General features: G+C 46.9%; 1 protein-coding gene across 1 annotated transcript; it reads right to left on the bottom strand.

The window, feature by feature from the left end:
- Nucleotides 1-330: 330 nt before the first annotated feature.
- LOC144133463 (uncharacterized) lies at nt 331-21,080 on the bottom strand. The gene is made up of 6 exons (XM_077666566.1): nt 20,925-21,080; nt 19,797-19,849; nt 16,762-16,990; nt 14,127-14,263; nt 4,474-4,728; nt 331-899 (listed from the first exon to the last, which is right to left on the bottom strand). The coding sequence occupies exons 1-6, from the start codon at nt 20,971-20,973 to the stop codon at nt 822-824; spliced, it is 801 nt and encodes a 266-aa protein (XP_077522692.1). The 5' UTR covers nt 20,974-21,080; the 3' UTR covers nt 331-821.
- Between the last annotated feature and the right edge of the window lie 10 nt (nt 21,081-21,090).

Genomic DNA, 21,090 nt, shown 5'->3' on the forward strand with positions numbered 1-21,090 from the left:
GGCCAGGCGTTACCGAGAAACGGGGAGGGCTCAGGCTGGCTCCGAGGGAGTGGTTTAGAAATTGGTTCGGCCCCCAACGAGCGGGCCAAGGCTGGCGAAGGCCACAGGAAGCAGTTGCGTGCGGCATGCGTTCGCCTATTTTTCTCAGAAGTGCGAGAGCGCGCCGTTCTTCGCAGAGACAAGAATCAATTTGCGATTGTGCACACCGCTGTCCTCCGCTCCCTCCCTCGCCAACGGTACTTGCCGTACACACGACACCGTTCCTGCGGATTGCGGGCATTCTGGAAAGTTGCGCGATCCTTGTGAATGAATGAGTCATCACCACGCAAGACCAGTTGTAGTACGTGAAACTTTACTCGGCGCTCAAACAGCGTACACAACTAAAAGCAGGTAGGCATGTTCGAAAGCTTTGTCAGTGAGCCACACGATCGAAACATACCGCGTGATCTTGTTGAGAAAAAGATATTACACGGCAGGCTTCCGTGTTAAAAGTATATACATAAATCATAAATGCCAACTGACCCAGTTTAGCGGCCTGTACATAGATAAAAATAAATACGAGACGTCAGCGACTATACATGTGACCTGCACTGGAAAACAGGGTGTATTATTAACTCACTGATATCCTGCAACTCTAGCAGGCAATAATAATATTTGAGACCAATATGTGACACACTTTTTCACTCCAGTAACAAAAGCTGTATAAACTAAATCCACAGTCTTCATAACCGAGCATTTGTACATATCTCTGCATCCTAGTTGCTGTGCATGAATTATGGACACTTGCATCTGCCTTTCACGACATTGTCACCAGGCATGTGCTATTCAACGCAGAGCTCAAACTTCTCAATTTCCTCGAATTCAGCAGCCATCTTGTCCGCCCATTCTTCAAAAGCTTCCTGAAAATAAAACAAAGCAAAAAAAGAAAGAAAATGAAACACTTAACTTTATATTAAATAGGAATGTTCAGGATTATACTCCATTTCATACATCAGATGCAACGTTGCCAAAGCTAGCGCTCTTGTTTGCACTGCCTACATCCGCAATCAAAAAGTACGGTGAGCAAAATATAATAAATTCTTTGCATGTGTGTGTATTACACGATATATTTTCCATGAGCTTGATTAAATGTGCTCTTATTGCTGACGACACGCTGTCACTTTCTCGTGCCTTAGACCACTCGGCCACAAAGCAAGCGCAGAGTAACATGCCTCCCTTTATTTTTTTTTTCATGCGGAGTACTTTCGTACCTTTCACAGCGTTGCACCTGATGTATGAAACAGATGATAGTTATCTTCAGAGTTGTATGTAACGCATTAAAGTGTAACTGATTACTTGCAATAAATCATATTTTCCTTGAATTTCGTAATGCAGTAAACACCTCTTGCTAGAAATAAACTTTTCAGTAATCCAATTATTTTTTTTAGTAACTGGTTACTAGTAATCAGTTACTTTTTATACATGAAACAAGTTGTAACCAGCGGTAAGAGTTCGAGAGCCTGAATTTTGTGGAAAAACACTAGTGCTTGCGTGGAATATTCCTTCACAATAGAGAGACAATGGTCAGGCCTGAATGTCCTGCATTTGACTAGCCCCATGTTCGGTGGTCCGCATTTCTTCAAAAACACACAACAGAATGTCATGTCTAGCGAGATTAGGGGTATGGCCTCTCAGAACATGAATAACAGCGAAGCGCGGCTATTTGCATAATTACAAGCTGGTGCACAAGGTCTTCGTATGTTGTAACTCCACCCACACCTCCAGCGCATACACAGAGGGTCTTCACACGAGGAAACATGGCAACAATATAGACGGAAACTTGGAAAAAACGACTTCTGGTAGAAATTAACAGCATACGATTTGCAGCACACAACAGATCATCGTAGCCACACCAGCTCATTCTAGACTGCCTTTCTCTGTTTTATGCTAATAAAAGTGGGAAGGATAATAATGTATTAGTAATCAATTACTCTTTTGTAATTGTTCAGTTGCTTTTGGGGACTATAACTGACCAATGAAACCACTTACATTTCAGATGAAGTAACTGTAATTGGTTAATTCTTTTGTGTAACACATACAAGGCTGATTATCATGCAATAAATTATGCAGTCACTACCAAACTGCTTGAATGTCGAAGTGCGATCGGAAGTTCATTAACATATATGCAATAAACACAAGAGCCAGCAATAGCCCCAGCAGTTCTAGTTATTGGTCATTCTGAATGTATCAGAAAACTTCAATCCATTTTAGTAAGCTGCGCTCACTGTTACAAGATGGTGATATGCGGTATCGAGCGTTATTTGAAAGTTAAGAAAGGTATACTCAATGAGGAAACTCCTGCCAAAGACAGAAAACAGACTGACTTAAAAAAAAGCACGAAAAAAACCCCCAGAAATTATCCCTTCGTGTTGGGTTGCAATCTGATTGATGTTTGCTTAACTCATGCTGCACTGCCTTCATTGTGCCCTTCTGTGAATTTAGTGACCAGCCAAAATTACATGGTGTGCAGATGACAAGTCAATAAGCCACACAATTAATTAGTCGAATCAAATTACCAACAATTGTGCCCCCCCCCCCACACACACACAAACAAAAAGCAGCAAGTAAATCAAAGATTATACTAATACCATAAACTTTTGCCTTCCAAATGACAGCGCAAAGACACTATGCACAACGGTACACATTTCCACTTTTTTAAGGTATTTGAAACTCTCTAATGTTTCTGCAATACTACAATGACATCCTAACTGAATGCTGCTGAAGAACTTTGTACAGGAACAAGATCCGCAGCTGAGTCAAACGACATTCAGTTCGTTCGCATCTGAAACACCTATGTAGCATGGGTGTAAGATATCGACAGTTGCACTGCTCAGAGAAAATTTAAAAAAAAAAAAATCCCCCTGCCTGCAAATTAGAACTTGAATTACTGCGATCAGGACTCCACAATTTTCCCCCACCAGTTTATTGTATACTGCCTGTTAAGCTAGAAGTCCATGGTGCCGGTGGCTCGCTTCCCCTTTCTGCTGGGAACTGCAGTCTCAGTGGGAAGTCGAGAGGGGTCAGAATAATGACAGCGGCTTCGGACGCTGTCCAAGGCCGTGGAAGCAAATGGGGAGTGCGACCAAAAACGGCCTCCTCAGGGTCGCAAAGGGCCGATGACCTCTTCCGTTGAGGAGGGACGAGCTCTCAAGTGGAGGAGGGGGGTCATAAAAGTCGGCGACTTCTCAAACAACCTGACTGTCCAGCTAAGTGACGGGTTTCTACTGTCTCTAGCAGCAGAGGCAGTTAGGCTGATGCGAGGGCGCCTCGATGGGTTGCAGATGCAGCGAGGTGCATACGCAAAACCGTGCGCCCTGCACGTTCCAGGATGTGCGGGGTCCAATGAGTCGGGCTCTGCCCACTTGTGTGTATGGCGCCACTGCACTGCTGCTGGTCGAAGTTGGGCGGGAGCAGAAATAGTAAAGCTCTGCCCAACTATCGAAGGGTTTAAAACCAGCTGAAAACAAAGAAGTGGGGGAGCGCACAGAGTGTCAGTCTCGGCCGCCTTTATACAGCCTTTCCTTTTAACTTCCTTTTTCTCACACTGCCTTGTATTTCGGTCCCATCCTTAATAAATCAGTTTTGTTAGCTAAGAAGTTGGAGTTGCTGCCCCATCCAGCAACGGTGTCGCCGGACGAGCGGAAGAAGACCCGAAGTGCTTTTCGTACTGCTAACCGCCGTGACCACCGGCCAATGAGCCATCATCATTCATCGCTCGCGACCAGTGCAAACTGGCCATCCGACGTTTGAGAGTTTAACTCTGCAAGTGCGTGCGTGCGATTTCTGCTCTCCCCCAACTTCGACCAACAGCAATGCAGCGGCACCATACACACAAATGGGCAGCATCCAGGGCTCTCCAGAGCCCAACTCAGTGGACCCCGCACATCCTGGAACGTGCAGGGCGTGCAGTTTCACGTACGCATCTCGCTGCATCTGCAACCCATCGAGGTGGCAAAAAATCACCTCAACGACATCCCAGAGTTCTTCATGACACCTGTAACCCTTAGAGAGTTCCAGCTCTTCACTGAAGCCCTTAGTTTTCCTTAGCTGGATGATAAGGTTAGGCGCAGTCGTGCTCTACACATAGATAATGCTTCAGGCACTCGCTTATTACAAGTGTAATTGTTTGAAAACCCGGTGCTGCAACAGTAGCGACATAATGCATAAATAAACGAACTGGAGGGACGAACAAAAGCATTCCTCACAAGTTTTCCCACAGTGTCATCTGTACTCTGACCCCCCAATCTCCTCTGGCCTGCCCACAGTCCCCTTCACTAGAGCCCAGACAGGCAAGGAGAGAGGGGAGAGAACACAACAGAAATTCTGCGTGCGACACAAGTACGCAAAAACTGAAAGAAGCAAAAGAATGCAAAAACCGATACGAATGCAACAAACGTAAATAGCCAGCGCAGCATGCCCGGGTGTCCAACTCACATCTTGCTTGCGCTGCTTGCGAGCCTTGGGCTTGAGTGGTGCCCTTGTTTTCTTCTGTCTGACCTCACGCTCTGTCTCTAGTTTGTCCTCACGCTCTGTCTCTAGTTTGTCAAAACTTTCGTAGAGGTCAACCTTCGCAGGTGTCTCGGCCTCCTCAAACAGGTTGACAGAAAGTGATGGAAGCCTGCTGCCCCGAGAGTATGTGCGTTTCACCTTCTTCACCGTCAGCATGGGACTCTGGCTTTGGTCCTGGCCCTAGACAGTGGGAGCACAGACACCAGGTCACAGAGTAAGGCACACACGAGCACAAACTCTGGAGCACCAGTACGCATTTAGCAGGCACGATTTCACTACACAAACACCCAGCGCACATCCGGAGCTCAGCAATGCGCTGAACTCTCTCACTCTGCTCCCCCTTTGCGCGTTGACGCAGCTTTGTGCAAGCTTTCCTCCTTTTACTATCCTCCTTGAAGAAAAGAAATGTCACAGCGATGCGCCACCTGTCAGCACTGCCACGAAACAAGGTGCTGTGGAGACCAGCAGATGCAGGCGACATGCCATCGACAAGCCATGAAGCAGACGACAGCAGTGATGGATCTGCGATGCATGGCAGAGCGAGGCAAAACTGCATTGCTGCGCCATCTGCCATCACAGAGTGCGGTGTCGAGGCTCATGGCATGCCTGATGCGGCAGTACTATGAGTGACCCTCGACACCATGCTCTGTGACGGCAGCTGGTGCTGCAATGCAGTTTTGCTTCACTCTGCCACGCATCGCGGGTGCCGTAAACCTTTGCCGCCAACAGTGCAGCACCACAAACCTTGGAACCACTGAAGCAGTGGTACGGCAGGAGCTTTCTACCAGCGCGAAGGCTGAATCCAAGCACCACCCATGAGATGCCCCATCAAGCTTTCTCCAATGTAGCAAAATTGATCCCCTTTTATCAGCGGAGTAGATGCTGCTGTAAATCTTATTCCACGCACCAGCAAAAGTTGTACGTCCATTATGAGGGTGCTGTTGCGGGCTAGTTGGTTTAACATGGTTGAAAGGAAACAGTGCAAACACAGGACGAAGAGAGGAACACCAGCGCCTGTGTTGTATGTTCCTCTCTTCGTCCTGTGTTTGCACTGTTCCCTTTCAACCTTGTATGTTCATCCTGCCTCACAGAATAAGGTTGTGATAATGTATGTGAGAAAAACGAAATAATAGCCCCTCAAAAATATTAAAAATAACGGAAAATAAAGAAAATTTGCTGCTTTATTTGAATTTGTGGCCGGTTCCATTAAAATTTTGCCACAAATTCTCAGTTATAACCTGTCCTTCAAAACAAATCAGTTTATTTTTCAGAGTCGCCATCACCTAATTAGAACATAAAAAATAATTCATCTGCACGGAGAGAGACTGTTCATTGCAGCAAACATTATTTACAATGAACTGAAGAGAGAATTCACTGCCTATACTGAAACCCAAAACTGTAAATTGTGGTTTATATAATCACCTACAATGTCCACAAAGCAATATTTCAGGGAGACAAATACAGTGCATCTTGAAACCGCGCAAAAAAGACAACTGTCCTGTTGGTCCGGACTGTCCTGTTGGTTTCTTCCTCGTCCCTCGTCGTTTTTGCGCGGTTTCAAGATGCACTCAACTAATAGTCACCAACTAGCCCGTCTCTCTCTATTAGACAAATACAATAAAGAGTGCCGAAATAGGCTGCAAAAGAGAGGCATACAAAAAAATTTTTTCTTTAACCGTACAGGAAGGATACGGGAAAAGATGTACAACCAGCGGCAAAATAAGTCGGGGCATGCGACAGGCGGCCAGAATCAGATAAAACTGCATTGTCGCGCCCGTTTGACGTTGCACTTCTGGTGTCGAGACATCGCAGTGCGCATGCGCGTCCTTTCATGCTCGCAGCTCGGCGGGCGCACGTCAAAGTGTGAGTGTGAGATAGCAAATAAAGAGAGCAGCCCCTACCGCTGAACGCTGCATGCTATCAGCTAGTTCACTGCAGGCAAGAAAAAAGACAGGGCTGCGAGCATGAAAGGAAGCGCATTCGCACTGCGATGTCCCGGCACCAAAAGTGCAACGTTAGACGGCGCGGCGATGCAGTTTTACCTGATTCTGGCTGCCTGTCGCATGCCCGGACTTATTTTGCCGCCGGTTGTACAGTACTCACGAATTGAAATAGGACATTCGGAGCATTGTGGCCGTCGCTGCATGCAGTGCTGCCCGTGGATGTTCATGGAACCAAGGTGCTGCATTGTGGTATAGCGCGAGGGGAAGAACATCTACAGAACAGAATTGTTCCTTCCGGTCGCCAACAAGCCGGTCTGTGGTTTACCACGCTGCTTGCGTGGTCCTGCAAGGCTTGTGCGCCTTCGTGTGCCGACCGAAATGGTTCGGCGGTGCGCACAGCCCGTTTTGCGGCGGCGTCTGCTCGCGCATCTGCGCGAGCAGACGACGCTCTCGTTACACGCGCTTTGGCGATGAGGCACGCATGCTGTGCAATTAAGACGCAAGACGAGATTGCGCCTTACGTGCTTTCGTAGATATGATAAACATCTGCACAAAGAATAGCTTATTTTGTGCGAACACCTGTGGAGCAGCCGACGAGAAACTGCCTTCTTTATTTAAAGCAGACAGCTGGGCTAGCTGGTGATCTTTAGATTCAATGCACATGGTAACTGCGCTAGAGACACGGACAAAGATAGAAGGACACCACGAACGCTAACATCAACTGGCTTTATGCCTATATATACTTGTGCCTGTCTGGAATAAAGCCAGTTGATGTTAGCGTTCGTGGTGTCCTTCTAACTTTGTCCGTGTCTCTAGCGCAGTTACCATGTGCATTGCCTTCTTTATTTCAGCTTCGAAATGATAACTCCCGGCATTGTTAGTCGTACTGACGACAGCAGAAGCCAAGACACGGGTAGTTATATATGGCGAACACAAGACGCGCCCGCGTTTCAGACACGAGCAGCAATGCCAGGCACACCCATCTCGGAACGGATGCAGATTGTGACTGTCTGCAGCAGGTTCACCGCAGCAACAAATCGCCGATATGACCGGACGCCCTTGCTCGTCGGTGAGCAGGATTCTGCGGGCTTTCAGGACGGATGCTCGCTTGACGAATCTGCCCAGAGGACATCGACCGAAGGTGACGACCGACTCTGACGACGAGCGTATAGTTGAAGCAGCGAGACGAAACCCAAAAATGACGGCGAAAGAAATATGGGACGACCTGGGGCTCGCAGCCAGCACACAAGTAGTGCACGAGCGCCTTCACATGGGTGGCCTTCGTAGTTGTGTGGCGGCAATTAAGCCCTTCATCTCTTCAGAAAACAGGATCAAAAGGCTGCTGTTTGCACAGGAGCATCGGTCCTGGACAGCGGAAGAGTGGCAGAATGTCATTTTTTTTCGGACGAGAGCACGTTTACATCAAAATGGGATCAGCGGCGGCGAGCGTGGAGGACACGAAACAGGAGGTAGGTGGACTCGTTCACAAATTCTGAGGTTACACAGCTTTTCTAAAAAAATCCGCCAACGTTTATCTTTTTTCACATTCCCGTAGCGCATGATAGATGGGATAGGTGGTATGTGGCGGCTAGGTATGCGTTTTCATCAAAAACTACGTTTTATATTCCGTGCACTCCGCCAACGCGAGGAGAGAGCGCACGGCGAAAAACTTTTCACAAGCGCCTTGTTTCCTGCGTTGGACACAAGCAGTTCGTAGAAATGGTCACTAAAGGCAGTGCATTCTGCCTGCATTCAAGAGCAGGGCCCCGTATCGTCGCAGTTATCAATTGCAGTGAAGTAAAATAATGTTACGTGTTCTTTCCGCTTCCTTCACTCAAGTTCGACGGCCCCAATCTGCATCGTGTTGCAAGCAGCGGTCGATGTAGCGTCAACGTGGAGGGGTGTATTTCCAAAGACGGCTTGGTCCGCTTGTACGCCTGGATGGCCGCTTTAACGCCGCAGCATACTTAGACCTCCTCGACAACGTCCTTATGCCGTGCGTCCCGGATGGCCCGTTTAAGAACGGTTTGTTTTACTTCCAGCACGACCGGAGCCAAGTTCACACCGCAGCCCCCGTGACTCGCCTGCTGGAAGACGTGTGTGATTGTGTTGAGCTGGCCTCTGCAAGGTGCGGACATGATTATTATTGAGAATGTATGGGCTGAAATAAAGAAGGCCCTGTCTCGTCAGCCGCTCCACAGGTGTTCTTCGGACAACCTGTGGGCGGCTGTTCAAGAAGAATGGGAGAAGCTAGCGCGTTCTTCCTTGGCCGATAGCCTCTACGAAAGCTTGCCACGCAGAATGGCTGCAACAAAATACTGAGACTTCGTTTAAGTGTTGCACGAAGACAGGCCTGTGACTGCTTGTTTTCTTTTATTGTTGTTACAAAACGGACGAAATAAACTATCTTTTTTCTTTGTGCAAACGTTGATCATGTCTACGGAGGCACGTACGGCGCTATCTCGTAGCTGAATCCTGTGCCTTAATTGCACAGCATGCGTGCCGCATCGCCAAAACAAGTGTAACGAGAGCGTCATCTGCTCGTGCAGATGCGCGAGCAGACGCCGCCGCAAAACGGGCAATGCGCACCGCCGAACCATTTCGGTCGGCACACGAAGACGCGCAACCCTTGCAGCGCCATGCAGGCAATGTGGTAAACCACAGGCCGGCTCGTTGGCGACCGGAAGGAGCAATTCTGCTTTGTAGATGTTCTCCCCTCGCGCTATACCACAATGCAGCACCTTGGTTCCATGAGCACCCATGGGTGGCGCTGCATGCAGCGATGGCCACGTGCTCAGAATGTCCTATTTCAATCCGTAAGTACTGTACATCTGGATATATACAAAAAATGACAAAGAACGTTTACTACATTCGAATCAAAGCGAAAGCCTGGATTTGTGCCACGTATATGACGACGATGAGCGGGCAGTGTCGTGGCACAGAGCGCTTGCGCTTCTCGGTCGTGCAATCGGAAAGAGATGATTTTGCTAAGCTCTGAACATCCGGATTAGTACTTTTGCACTAAAAATTCGAGAGACGTTGAGCACCCGGCTCAACACATGATGCAATAGTATAGAATGCCGACCAATGATAATTTAATTTGTTGCTTAAAATCTCCTGCCGTTTGTGTGATTTTTGCCGCATGCTTGCGAGATGATGCTTCCAAGCACTTTTTTTTTGTTGTCAGCAAAGCGGCCACGGATTCAAAGTGAAAATTGGCTTTTGGGGAAAGGAAATGGCGCAGTATCTGTCTCACATATCAGCCCACACCTGAAGCCCACTGTAAGGGAAGGGATAAAGGAGGGACTAAGAGAAGAAAGGAAGAAAGAGGTGCTGTAGTGGAGGAATAATTTCCACCATCTCGGGATCTTTAACGTGCACTGAAATCCTGCACTAACATCGCATAGCACATGGGCACCTTTTCGCCTCCATCGAAACACGGCCGCTTTTGGACTTTTTGGCTAGCTCTTTTTTCACTGACTTGCACACGGATGGAAGATAATGAAATGACGGCATCCAAGGCACAGTGCAAGAGACTGGCAGTTGCACACATGGGAGAGTAGGCTGTGGTGATGGCACATTAAGCCCTTAGTGGCATTAAATTTGTCTGTGTGACAGGGGTATCAGACATTCAAACCTAGTGAATGAAAATAAAATGGGGTTTGTAGCCACCACTTCTCCACAGAGTTCACATGCCGGCTTGCCTTGTTCTGACAGGTTGAAGTTGCGTGCATGATGTCTCGGTCCTATGCGGAGATGGCATAGAACCACTACCTTGAAACGTTCTTGGTAACTAACACCAAGTGCAGCTCATTATTCTCTTTGTTGTTCCACGGAGACTGCCATTTTTCCTTCAGTTTGCAATGTATTGCTTTCATGCAATCTTTAAAGGGCATGTTTACTTTCTTCGTTTGCTCTCAGCGAGCTCAAGCAGTGTACTCGCCTTCTCTCTCATTGCCTTTCATTCCGACAAGACTCGGAACCCAGCAGCATTTTGTGTTATGTCCTTGAGCTGCGGCTGTTGTTATATTGTGTAAGGTATCCCCAAGTAGCAGTGCGATTGCATTTCTAGAGTGAAGAGCTCTGAGCACGCTTAAGGAGTCTGTGTAAATATTGTTGCCCACCCCTAATCTATTACCTGAATTTATAAAAACTTTTACTAGCACATTTTGTGCTCCCTGCAGCACAAGCACACCAATGCACGCAGGTATGCACAGGGTAGGCTTCATAAAATTGGCGCAGCTGCACCGCTGTGTGTGTGTGGCTGTAAAAGGCGAGTGAGTGGTGCTAAAAAACTCCGTAACTCGCTTGTAAATTACTTCTCATTAAAAAAAAAAGCTCAACTGTGCACTGTTTTCCCGACTTGCTCGCACAGGCGGTTGCTTTCCCGTACGAGCGGCTGCAAGAGAAAACTTCCGGCAACCTCCGGAGCGTGCGTCATGCCTGAATCTGAAACTACCGAACCGTTGGCTGTTCTGTTTGCTGCTACTCAGCCGGCCGCACGCGAGGGTGCCGTTTTACCGCCTTGTATGTCCAATTTGACTTTGTGACTTATCGTTCCGCATTCATAGCTTTGGGCTGCACATGCGCAGTCATGCCATCATGTGGGGAACTACATAATGTGGGTATGGAGGTGTGTGTGTCAATTTATATCTGGAGTCAACTTTCTTTTGGCTAGCGAGGGGCACGAGTTGAAGCGTTGACTCATAATCAGAAATACCTTGTATATAATGCCCATTATGACCTCTGTACAGTTTATTAAGACGTGTTCGCGAAATCTCCGTGTAATTTTAGGAAGAAAAAAAAGTGCACAAATTACTAGAATAATGACGGTAATACTGTTTGTGATGTTCTCATAAACTACTTTTTCTATGGCAGCAGAGACAGTGTAACAAGCAGTAGTGAAGATGGGTGCACACTGTGGAAGTCTTAGGACGCATTCACACTTGTCCAAAAATCCGGCGAGCGAAGCGGATTCACTCGCGGGGAAAACTAGAACCTGTTCTGATCTGTTGACGCCCGGGCGAGGCTGAACCGCCGCGCCGCTGCTGTTTCTCGCTTTTCCGCACACTTCCCGGCCACCACGTCACCGCTCGCGGCGTACACAGATATGGTTAGAAAAGAGCATAAATCGGCGCTGTCTGTGTACCATAACCGTATGCACGCTTGCGTACGTAAACGCAAGCACATTCCCATTTTTAGTTCAGCGTATGCAAACAGACCCGCTACGAAACGCCCAGCCTAGTAGCGCCATCTGCTTGTCAGGACGGTAACTAGTACTGTCAACAAAACCGGCGCTCCTCGTAGGCCTAGTAGCGGCAGAATCGTCACTCAGAATAAAAAATAAAGCAAATTTATCACTTATACTTTTGCTTATAGGTGAGGTGAGACGAAGCGATGTACCGGTGTCCGATATATGGCCAGTGAACGCGCTGAACAAGGCCGCAACAACAACAAATTCATTCCGAGGCGAGGGGCCCTGCGTCGAAGGGCGCCGCCATGTTTTTCGCCGCCGCGGCGAACGCCAAAAATTTGGGTCCAGCCCAATCGCCCTCGCCGCGCCGCTTTCCGCCTCGCTCGGCGTCAAAAGCGGCCGAAACCGCTTCGCTCGCCGGATTTTTGGACAAGTGTGAACGGGCCCTTACTGTTTCCTCCCAATTCCCTCCTACCACTATGCTTCCAACGCAAACAGCCATTTTTGACCCACAGTATAAACGTCCATGAATGCGCAGTATCTTTCCTCGAGTGCAAGAAATTCTTGTATGATATGCTGTTGTTAAGTTTGTTTTTTATGGAACTGTGTAAGAGTGAAACGGCGGATTTCAGAAAAATGGTACCATGGAAGTAGTGGGCCATGTCTTTGGACAATGTCAGGTAATGTGTCAAGTACACATTTTTCCAATCGCAAGACCAGTGGCCTGGGAGCTTGAGGTTTCTTGCTGAATGTTATTATAGGACACTTTGTTTCAAGTGAATAACAGATGTGTCACGGTACATATCTCACTTTAAGGTTATATGCACTAATCAGAGTGGCTCCCAGGAACTGAGCGGGTGAATTTCTGCCGCTAGTCGTAGTTGCCGCATCTGCCCTCTCATAGCAGCTGGAGCTCTGGTCATACGGGACAAGGGCCCCAACTCGGGTGACTGACCTAGGAGTCAGCAGCTCGCACTGTGGTGCCCTCTACCAGAAATTGTAACGAACATTTGCCACAGTAACATTGGGGCCGCAACAGCACAGAAGACTGCGCTCCCACAAGATGGCTGACTCGCACACAGCCACACACCCACGTACCAGCATGCATGCAGGTGCGTGCAGGGCAGGCTTGGGAAGATTGTCGCAGCCGCGTTGAAGCGTGCGGCTGCAAAGGGTGAGTAAGTGGCGTCAAAAAAGGTCGATAAATAATTTGCAAATTACTTCAAGTAAGAAAAAGTCAATTGCGCGCCGTTTACCCGGCTCGCCTGCACTAGCGGTTGCTTTCATGCACAAATGGCTGCGAAAGCAGACTTCTGGTAACCTCCAGAACGTGCGGCACGCCTGAATCTGAAACTACCAAACCGTTGGCTATTCTGTTTGCCGCCGCTCAGCCGGGCCACATGCGAGGACACTGTTTTATCACCTTGTATCTCCATTTGCCTCTGACGGCTGGCTTTGCGATTGCATCTTTCTGCATTTACTGCTCTGAGCTGCACACCACCCGCTGTTGAGGAGCTACATAACGTGGGTCTGCAGCAGGCAGGGGGGGGGGGGGAATCTGTTAACTTATATTTAAAGTCACCTTTTTTTTGGCCAGCGAGGGGCAAGAGTTGTGGAGCCAACTTATACACAGCGATATCCCGTATACGTTCCGCGTTATAAACTCTGTAAAGATTTTTCGAACGTGTTCATGAAATCTCCGCATAATTTGCGCACCCCCTTTTTGAAGCCTTAATTTTAGGAAAAAAAATGCACAAATTGCGCAAGTAAATATGTTATTACATTCGTTGGTCATTATAGTTCTTCTCCGCCATCTCTGCCTTCCCGTTTTGGGCCCTCTTCCCACCATGGCGTGTTCACCTCTCTACCTGACATTGCCCGATCACGTGCACCGGTCACGTGACCGTACAGTGGTAAGTGGAACCCTACAGCAATGGCACTGCTTTTAGGATATATCCAGAGCAATGCGACTGCATGGAAGCATGAGTACATGCAGAAAACTGCCAATTAATTCAGAAGTTTTTTTTTCTTTTTCAGATGTTTCTCAGGAAGCTTGAACAATCCCGGTTAGGCCTGAGAGATCGGTCGGCGACATCTGCGAGATGAGGTTGCAGTTCAGTGTGGGGAACTGTAAAAGCTACACCATAACTGTGAAAGCTGCCAAACTTGACTGGAGTCTAGTTCATTCTGTCAGTGTTTCAGGCTGATTTCCAGGCAATGGAGTTTCCTCTTCAAAGCAATTTTTCCCGTATCCTGTGAATTTCGTTGTAGCGGGGTTCAAATGTCTAACAAGCCAGCATGAGAAATTTTTTGTATGCAAGCTCGGCTATGTCACACTACTTGACGTAACAAACAAGTCTGTGCCTATCACATAGCTCACTAGGCTGCACAACAAAAGGAAATCCTTTCTTTGAGCAGCTTTGATAAAATTCACTCCTCACCCTCCGTCTCCTTGGTCTTCCACTCATGTGATGCATCCCAGGGGATTCCATGGCGGTATCGAAAAGACTCTGCGACAAGTCAGTGCTATCACTCAGGCTGACACGCTCCCAAGGTGACTGCTCCTCAAGGTCTGCAACTGAAACAGAAAAAAAAAAGTAAATAGAACTGCAGAAAACAACAATCTACTATGATAAGAAAAAATGCAGTGACACACTGATTGGTTGGTGGCTGCTGCGACAGAGTAGAATGGGCAAGAGAAAAATAAAGTAAAAGTAGAATTGCACAGACGGCAGGCCACTGTGACAGTGGCGTCATCTTCTGTAACCACAGGAATCAGCTTTTGCTTGTTTTATTTTTCTGCTGCAGTGTATAGCTCAGAACAGAGAAAGAGGACGCCACACAACCAATCGAGCACATGGGAGGCGTGACAGGTCATTACTGCTGAAGCTTTTGGGTCCCCCCCCCCCCCCCCCCCCCCAAAGCTCCCACGGTTAAAGGACTATAGACACCTAATTTTATTGCGCGTTTTCTTCTGCCAAATGATGCGTTAGACATTAGAGTATATGGATTACCAGGTGGTATTTGCCTACAACCGCTAAATAGTTTATAATTGTATTTCTTCTCTCCTGCTGTTTTGGTTTCATCGACCGAACGACGACTGTGAAGTCAAGTTGATGTTTTGGTCACGTGATCCACTAGAAAAACTAATGTAATCACCGATATGTAGTTTTAATTCTTGTGACATTTAATCCAGCCTCTTCCAAGACCTGGAATGACAAAAATGACCTTTGAGCGGTTATATATTAGTTTTTCTAGTGGATCACGTGACCAAAACAACTTGACGTCACAGTTGTTGTTCAGTCCATGAAACCGAAACAGCAAGAGAAAAGAAATACAATTATTAATTATTCAGCAGTTGTAGGCAAATACCATCCAGTAATCCATAAATTCTAATGTCTAACGCATCGTTTGACCGAAGAAATTAGAAACCGAAATCGAAACAGCATCAAGAATAAATTCAATTATAAATCATTTAGTGGTAGTACGCGAATTTGATAGGGTGCTCCATGCATACAAATGTCTAACGCATCATTTAGAAGTTTGGAAGAAGAAAACACGCAAGCAAAAATTTGGTGTCTATAGTCCTTTAAGGAAGCATTTAGATGGCGCTCTTCAAGTGGTGATGTGCAGATACACATCAATTTCTCATAACAAGATCGATTAAGCGGCTCTTTTATAGCACAAGGGGTTTTTGAGAGCAAGAATGTGCGGGGGTGTGGGTCACACAACGCATCCAGCATTAATAAAGGACAAGCAGAAATGCAGTCCATCATGATGCCAAGAGAAAGCTTCACTGCAATACACTTTACAACAGTATCGGCAGTGCCTTCATCAGTGCAGCCAGCATATCATATGGTCTCTAGTTCCATGCACTCTTCAACAACAGAAAGATGTCAGCTTTCTACAGAAATTTTCCAGCAGACTGCTGGCACAAGGCAGCTATTTTTCTGCTAGCAAGGTTCACAAAGAAGCCACGCTAAACGATGGCTTGAAACCAGTTACGTGCCAACAGACAGCTCTCAATGCAGAGTTCAAATGGGAATGCCAGCAATGTTAAGGGGCACAGACACAGAAAATGATGGACAGGGAGCAAGGAAAAAATGTCGGGAAAGCAAGCCACGACATCAGATTCTATGGCCTTTTCCGGAAAAACAAAACTGGCTCCAGCTTGCTAATGCGACGCATGACTGTGGAAGCACTGCCATTTCCTCCTGAGGCACACAGTGTATGCTGTCATGAATGTTTCCTCCAAATGTTTAGGTTACGATAATCTGAGAGGAAAAAACACGACTGAAACATCTTTTTAGCTTGGTGGGCTTTTGAGCGTGCTGGAGACGTCCAGTGCACAAGAAATTGGATTATGGATTATGGGGATTTAATGTCCCACAGTGATTCAGGCTATGAGAGATGTCATAGTGAACGGCTGAAAATTTTGACCCCCGGGGATCTTCACCATGCACTGACATCGCACAGCACACTGGCCTCTAGAATTTTGCCTCCATCGAAATTAGACCGCCGCAGCCGGGATCGAACCCGCATCTTTCGGGTCAGCAGCCGAGCGCCATAAGCACTGAGCCACCGAGGCGCGGCAGTGCGCAGGAAATTGTGGCATTTACAAGGCACATGGAAAAATTAAAGCCCTCATCTCTCCAATGTGGGTGCCTATTTGCAGCAATGTTATAAGTGGTAAGGCAGGCTTAAAAGTGCTTTACTGCATGTTGAAATGTATGCAACTCCGCTTACTTTTCTTTTACCGGATAGGCAAAACATGCTCGCACTGACTCCAACCTGTTTGAAAGCTACTCAGAAGGTGGAAAGAAACACCGAAACTGTGACCATACCCATTCAATGATAGCACAGGTTTTAGATGCAGCCGAGAAAAACTTTCTACTGCACCAAACCTCTTTCTGTGGCTGCCGAACCTGTGGTTCCGCTGTTCCAATATATCGGACAAACGTTTCATTGCCCAGTCTGAGGAGGATGCAGAAAGTGCTCAAGGGTTCCATGGTCACTATACGCGCAGGCACTGCCCATGAACCAAGCTTGCTACCACTGAGCATGCGCTGAACATACCAGGAGGCACCGATTGAGAGGGTGTGCTGTCTGGAGTCGATGTGGTGAAATGCGCAGGGGACACCTTTTCCGGTCTCCCTCGAGTGTTCCGCGAGGCGCGCTGGCAGACGGGCTCTCCGATCGGGCTCACGCCCAACTCGAGCACTTCTTTCCTGGTTTCCTGTGACGGTGTTGATGTCGCCAGATGACGCTTTTTCTTGGCCTTCACAGAACTCCTCGTCCTTGCAGGCTGCAGCAACATTTGCTCATTAGTACAGGCCACACCAGGCACACAAATGAAAGGCGTCACGACAAGGACAGTCCTGCTGGGTGCAGAGGGCCCATCAAACACTGCTCATAATGACTACACTTACACACTCCCCACCATCATAACAGAAGAAAGGCCACCAAACTCCGGTATTGAGGCGATGTAAAAGAATAGCGAGCTCATGAGCATACTTCTAGGGCTCCTACCTGTACCTGCCGGCACATCAAGAACAGCTAGAGGAAGGGGCATGCTAAAGGCAGCTTCTACAGAAAACTGTTTCGGGCTTTCCCCAACATCCCTAGAGGAGGAATGGGCTACAAATAAGATATCAAAGGGGAATGAGCCAACTCGGGCAAAGAGGTAAGTTTTTCAATGTGCACTAAAAAATGCTGTGCACAAGATACTCTTCACTTCCAACACCAACAGCCAGCCGGTGGATCAGTGGCTAGAGCGTCTGGCTGCTCAGCATGACATCACGTGATTAAATGCTGGGCACACTTCAACAAACTGAAATGGGGGAAAAAAAAGAATGTACTGCGTAAAGAACCTCTGGAGGTAGAAATTATGTCAGAGCTTTGAATACCGCGACTCTTTCTTTCTCCTTCTTTCATCCCTTCCCTCGCGGACCAGTTCAATTGTCCACCACATGGCAATTACAGCAGCAATCCTTTCCTCCTTAATCATTACTATCATTTCTCACCACGAACCAAATCACAGAAAACAAAACCAGGGAACGGAAATGCTGATTTCAAGTATTTTGAGGAAAAGTGCCCAAGATGCTGAAGCATATGAATTCGTGACAAGTCAGATGAATGCACACTTTAAACCCAAAGCTTTCACTTTCCTGGCAATGGAGGAAGCGCGAACTTCTTCAATATCTGCCTCAAAATAAAGCTTGCATGGCACAGTGAAAGCAAACAACCTCACCAAAACAATTCCCACAAGGCTACTCAAACACTCCTGGGGGAATTAAAATTCTTAACTCGCTGCAGCCTTCTTCAGAACTTGTGACGACATTATTTGAAACGTAGAAGACAAGTTCGAGCAAATGACTGCCTTGGGAAGGGCCTCCAGTCAAAGATAGTAGCTTTTTCGGTGAAAAGCAGAAGGCCAGGGATGCACCGGACACCAAACCACACACTTTGTGTAACACTGCAGAACTTTTCTGTGTCCATTGCTTTGCCCCTCTGAGATCAAATCAAAAGCAAAATTGCGGAAACACCAAACACAACTCTTACTAACCACAATACAAAGAACTGATGCTATCCACAGCGTTTAACTTTCAATAGGCAGCCACATGCATGCTGCATTCAGGAAGGAAGGAAATAAACAAAAGGGCACACCTGTGCGACAAAAAGGGAAAGAACAAAAGGCTGCACCTGTGCTCTTACCACCCCCTCCTCACACAAGAGAGGAAGTGACAATAAACAGGCCACACGTGGTGAGTGGTGCCAGAACAAAGGCCCCAATTCTAACAACCGAAAGTTCCAAGAAAACTTCCACTATTCAGGCACTAAAATCTTCACCATTAATTAGCTGAGTATGGACAACTGGTCTGTAACAATATATATCTTTTTATATTGCGCAGAACTGGATTGCAGATAGGAAATCACACACACATGCACGCACACAAGAAGTGCTAGAGAGTCTTCTGGCACAAGCTTGCGGTTGCCAGTTCTACTCGTGAAGTGGTGATTATAGTGAAGGCCCTTAACTTCCTGCAGCAGAAAATTTTAAAATCCACAAATTGAAAACAAAGAATCTGTGGAATTCTGCCGGAGACATCAAAGATTACTTCAAAATACACCGGAATATTCGTTACTAGGGTATGAATAGCCAGCGCGTGCATCGGCTTTCAAGCCATATCTCGAACGCGCGTGGAAAAAAAGAAGGCACAAAATGAAAAGAGGGCCACCAACAGATTGCTACTACTGCGGCGCCACTCGGCATTCTGGCGAGCTGAAGCACGAACGAGACAAGCGACATGCCTGCAGATAATAAAGGGCTCGAAATTGGCTGTCTCGATCACAGATGCCGCGTGTAGATGGCGTTACGATGCAGTTTTCCGTTTTATGATAACTCAAGAGGCAGTGCCCTCCTATTTGAAGCTAGGTCAGGGTGTCTTAGAAAGCGCAGCTACAGAAAAAAATTTAACGAAGATGACACATGTGCTGTGTGTGGTAAATCTGTAGAAACAATAGAACACCTCATCCTAAAATGCGATGGTATCCATCCCGACGTCGATGCAGGCACGGTCACTCTTCCTGAGGCCTTAGGGTTTAGAGATAACAATAGTCATGTAAATAAATCTACGGTGGAAATTAGCAAAAAGCGATTGGAGGATTGGTGGCACAAAAGCAGAGAGGTGACATAAGTTTTGAGGTGTAGGAAGACGTTTTTTTAAAAGGAAATGGCGATTGTATTAACAACTTACAGCAGAGTAAACAAAAATAAAGGAAAAGAAAAACTGAGCATAGTGGCAACAACCACTGCCCCGTTTCAAAGGGGACACTGCTACCTTCCATTCATCCATCCGTTGCTCCGGCTCCCACTGCGTGGAGTATAGCACTTTTGTCCCCGATAGTACCTCAAAATTATCCATGCAGGCTTTAGGATTTGAAGGATTGCACGCAGCTACATAATTTAAATGAAATACCTTCTAGTGTCCCTTGAGTTCTTATCCTTTACTGACAGGGCTTAGAGTGTGCCTCCTTCAAAAACATGCAACTTTGTATGCCTAACGCAGAGGTAGACGAAACAGCATAATAAAAATATAAGGGCCACTTACCGATTCTGCCAAAACATTCTCAATTCCACCAAGAACATTCCTTGAGGGTTTTTCTGCAGGGGATAGAAGAAATTATTTTTGAAGAAAGAGCACAGAATATATAAACTGACATCTGCAGCTTCAATTAACCTACAATCCAAACAGTGTGCCTAATGGGCCACTGTAACCAAATACCGCGTTGCTGGTTGACCTTTCTACATGTGTTTAGGGCCCTCCGTTTTATAAGCTTTTAAATTTGGAGACTTTAGATAAAATGACACCCTACATGCTCAAAATATAAAATTTTGGTCTTTATGAAAAACAACTACCGCTAAGAAGTTTTTGGGTGTCAAGCAAAAGCATAAAATTGTAGAAAAGCTATTTTTCACAACAACTGACCTCTACTGAAATTACTCAGGCCTGAGAGGCCTCAACACATGATTAGAATATGAGCCAATGTTTCCTTATTTTGCATGCAAGAATTATCACTCTTATTAAACATTTACAGCAGCACTTCACGGCGTCTGCTGCAGTCACTGAATTACACAGACGCTTCCTGTTCATGTCACTTGACGACAAAGAAATATGCCGTCGCCAACAAACTGCAGTGGCAATCTGCAACTAGACCTGCGACATGGCAGCAGTAAAGCGGTTAGTTTCACAGGCAACATTACCTGTTTTATTAAGTACAGAGAAGTCACGAATTAGGAAATTAAGAGCAATGCCACGTCTACACAGTCATATGGCAGACCTAATTAACCACAAGATCTACCGCGAGGGCACAAAATGATACTCAATGTTTGGTTCCCACAGAAGCATTCACGGACACTTTCCAGAACAATCGGTTGTGCTCATTAAAGCAGCCGGGGTTGTACAACTGTCACAGCGTACAGGAGAGCGTGTTAAATAATGCCAGAGAGTCCTCGGTAGCCGAAGCTCTTCCTCCTAGCTTCACTACGACGTAGTTTCGGGACGCGTCTCGCCCAATGCGGCGTCTTGCCCATGTAGTCGCCATCTTGCCGTTGACAACCGCAGAAGAAACGGGTACACATTTAAATTTTAAGAGTAACGGCCAGCTCTTTGCATTCACGTTATGTATTTTCGGTTAACACAACTAGTTGGCACTGCCAGAAGTCAAGTTTCGCTCACCTGCATCGGTTTTCTCCAAGCGTCCAGAGCGTCTAGTCCGCAGAGGCATCGTGCGACGTTCGCGAACTTCGCGCGTCCGTGCTTGTCCGTTGGCTTGTCTCAGCGTCTCGTCTCAGCTTGTTTTAATCGAAACGAAATAAAAACAAGCATTAACCGTTACGCTTTC

The sequence above is a fragment of the Amblyomma americanum genome, chromosome 5, assembly GCF_052857255.1.
Source record: "Amblyomma americanum isolate KBUSLIRL-KWMA chromosome 5, ASM5285725v1, whole genome shotgun sequence".
Classification (NCBI taxonomy): Eukaryota; Metazoa; Arthropoda; class Arachnida; order Ixodida; family Ixodidae; genus Amblyomma; species Amblyomma americanum.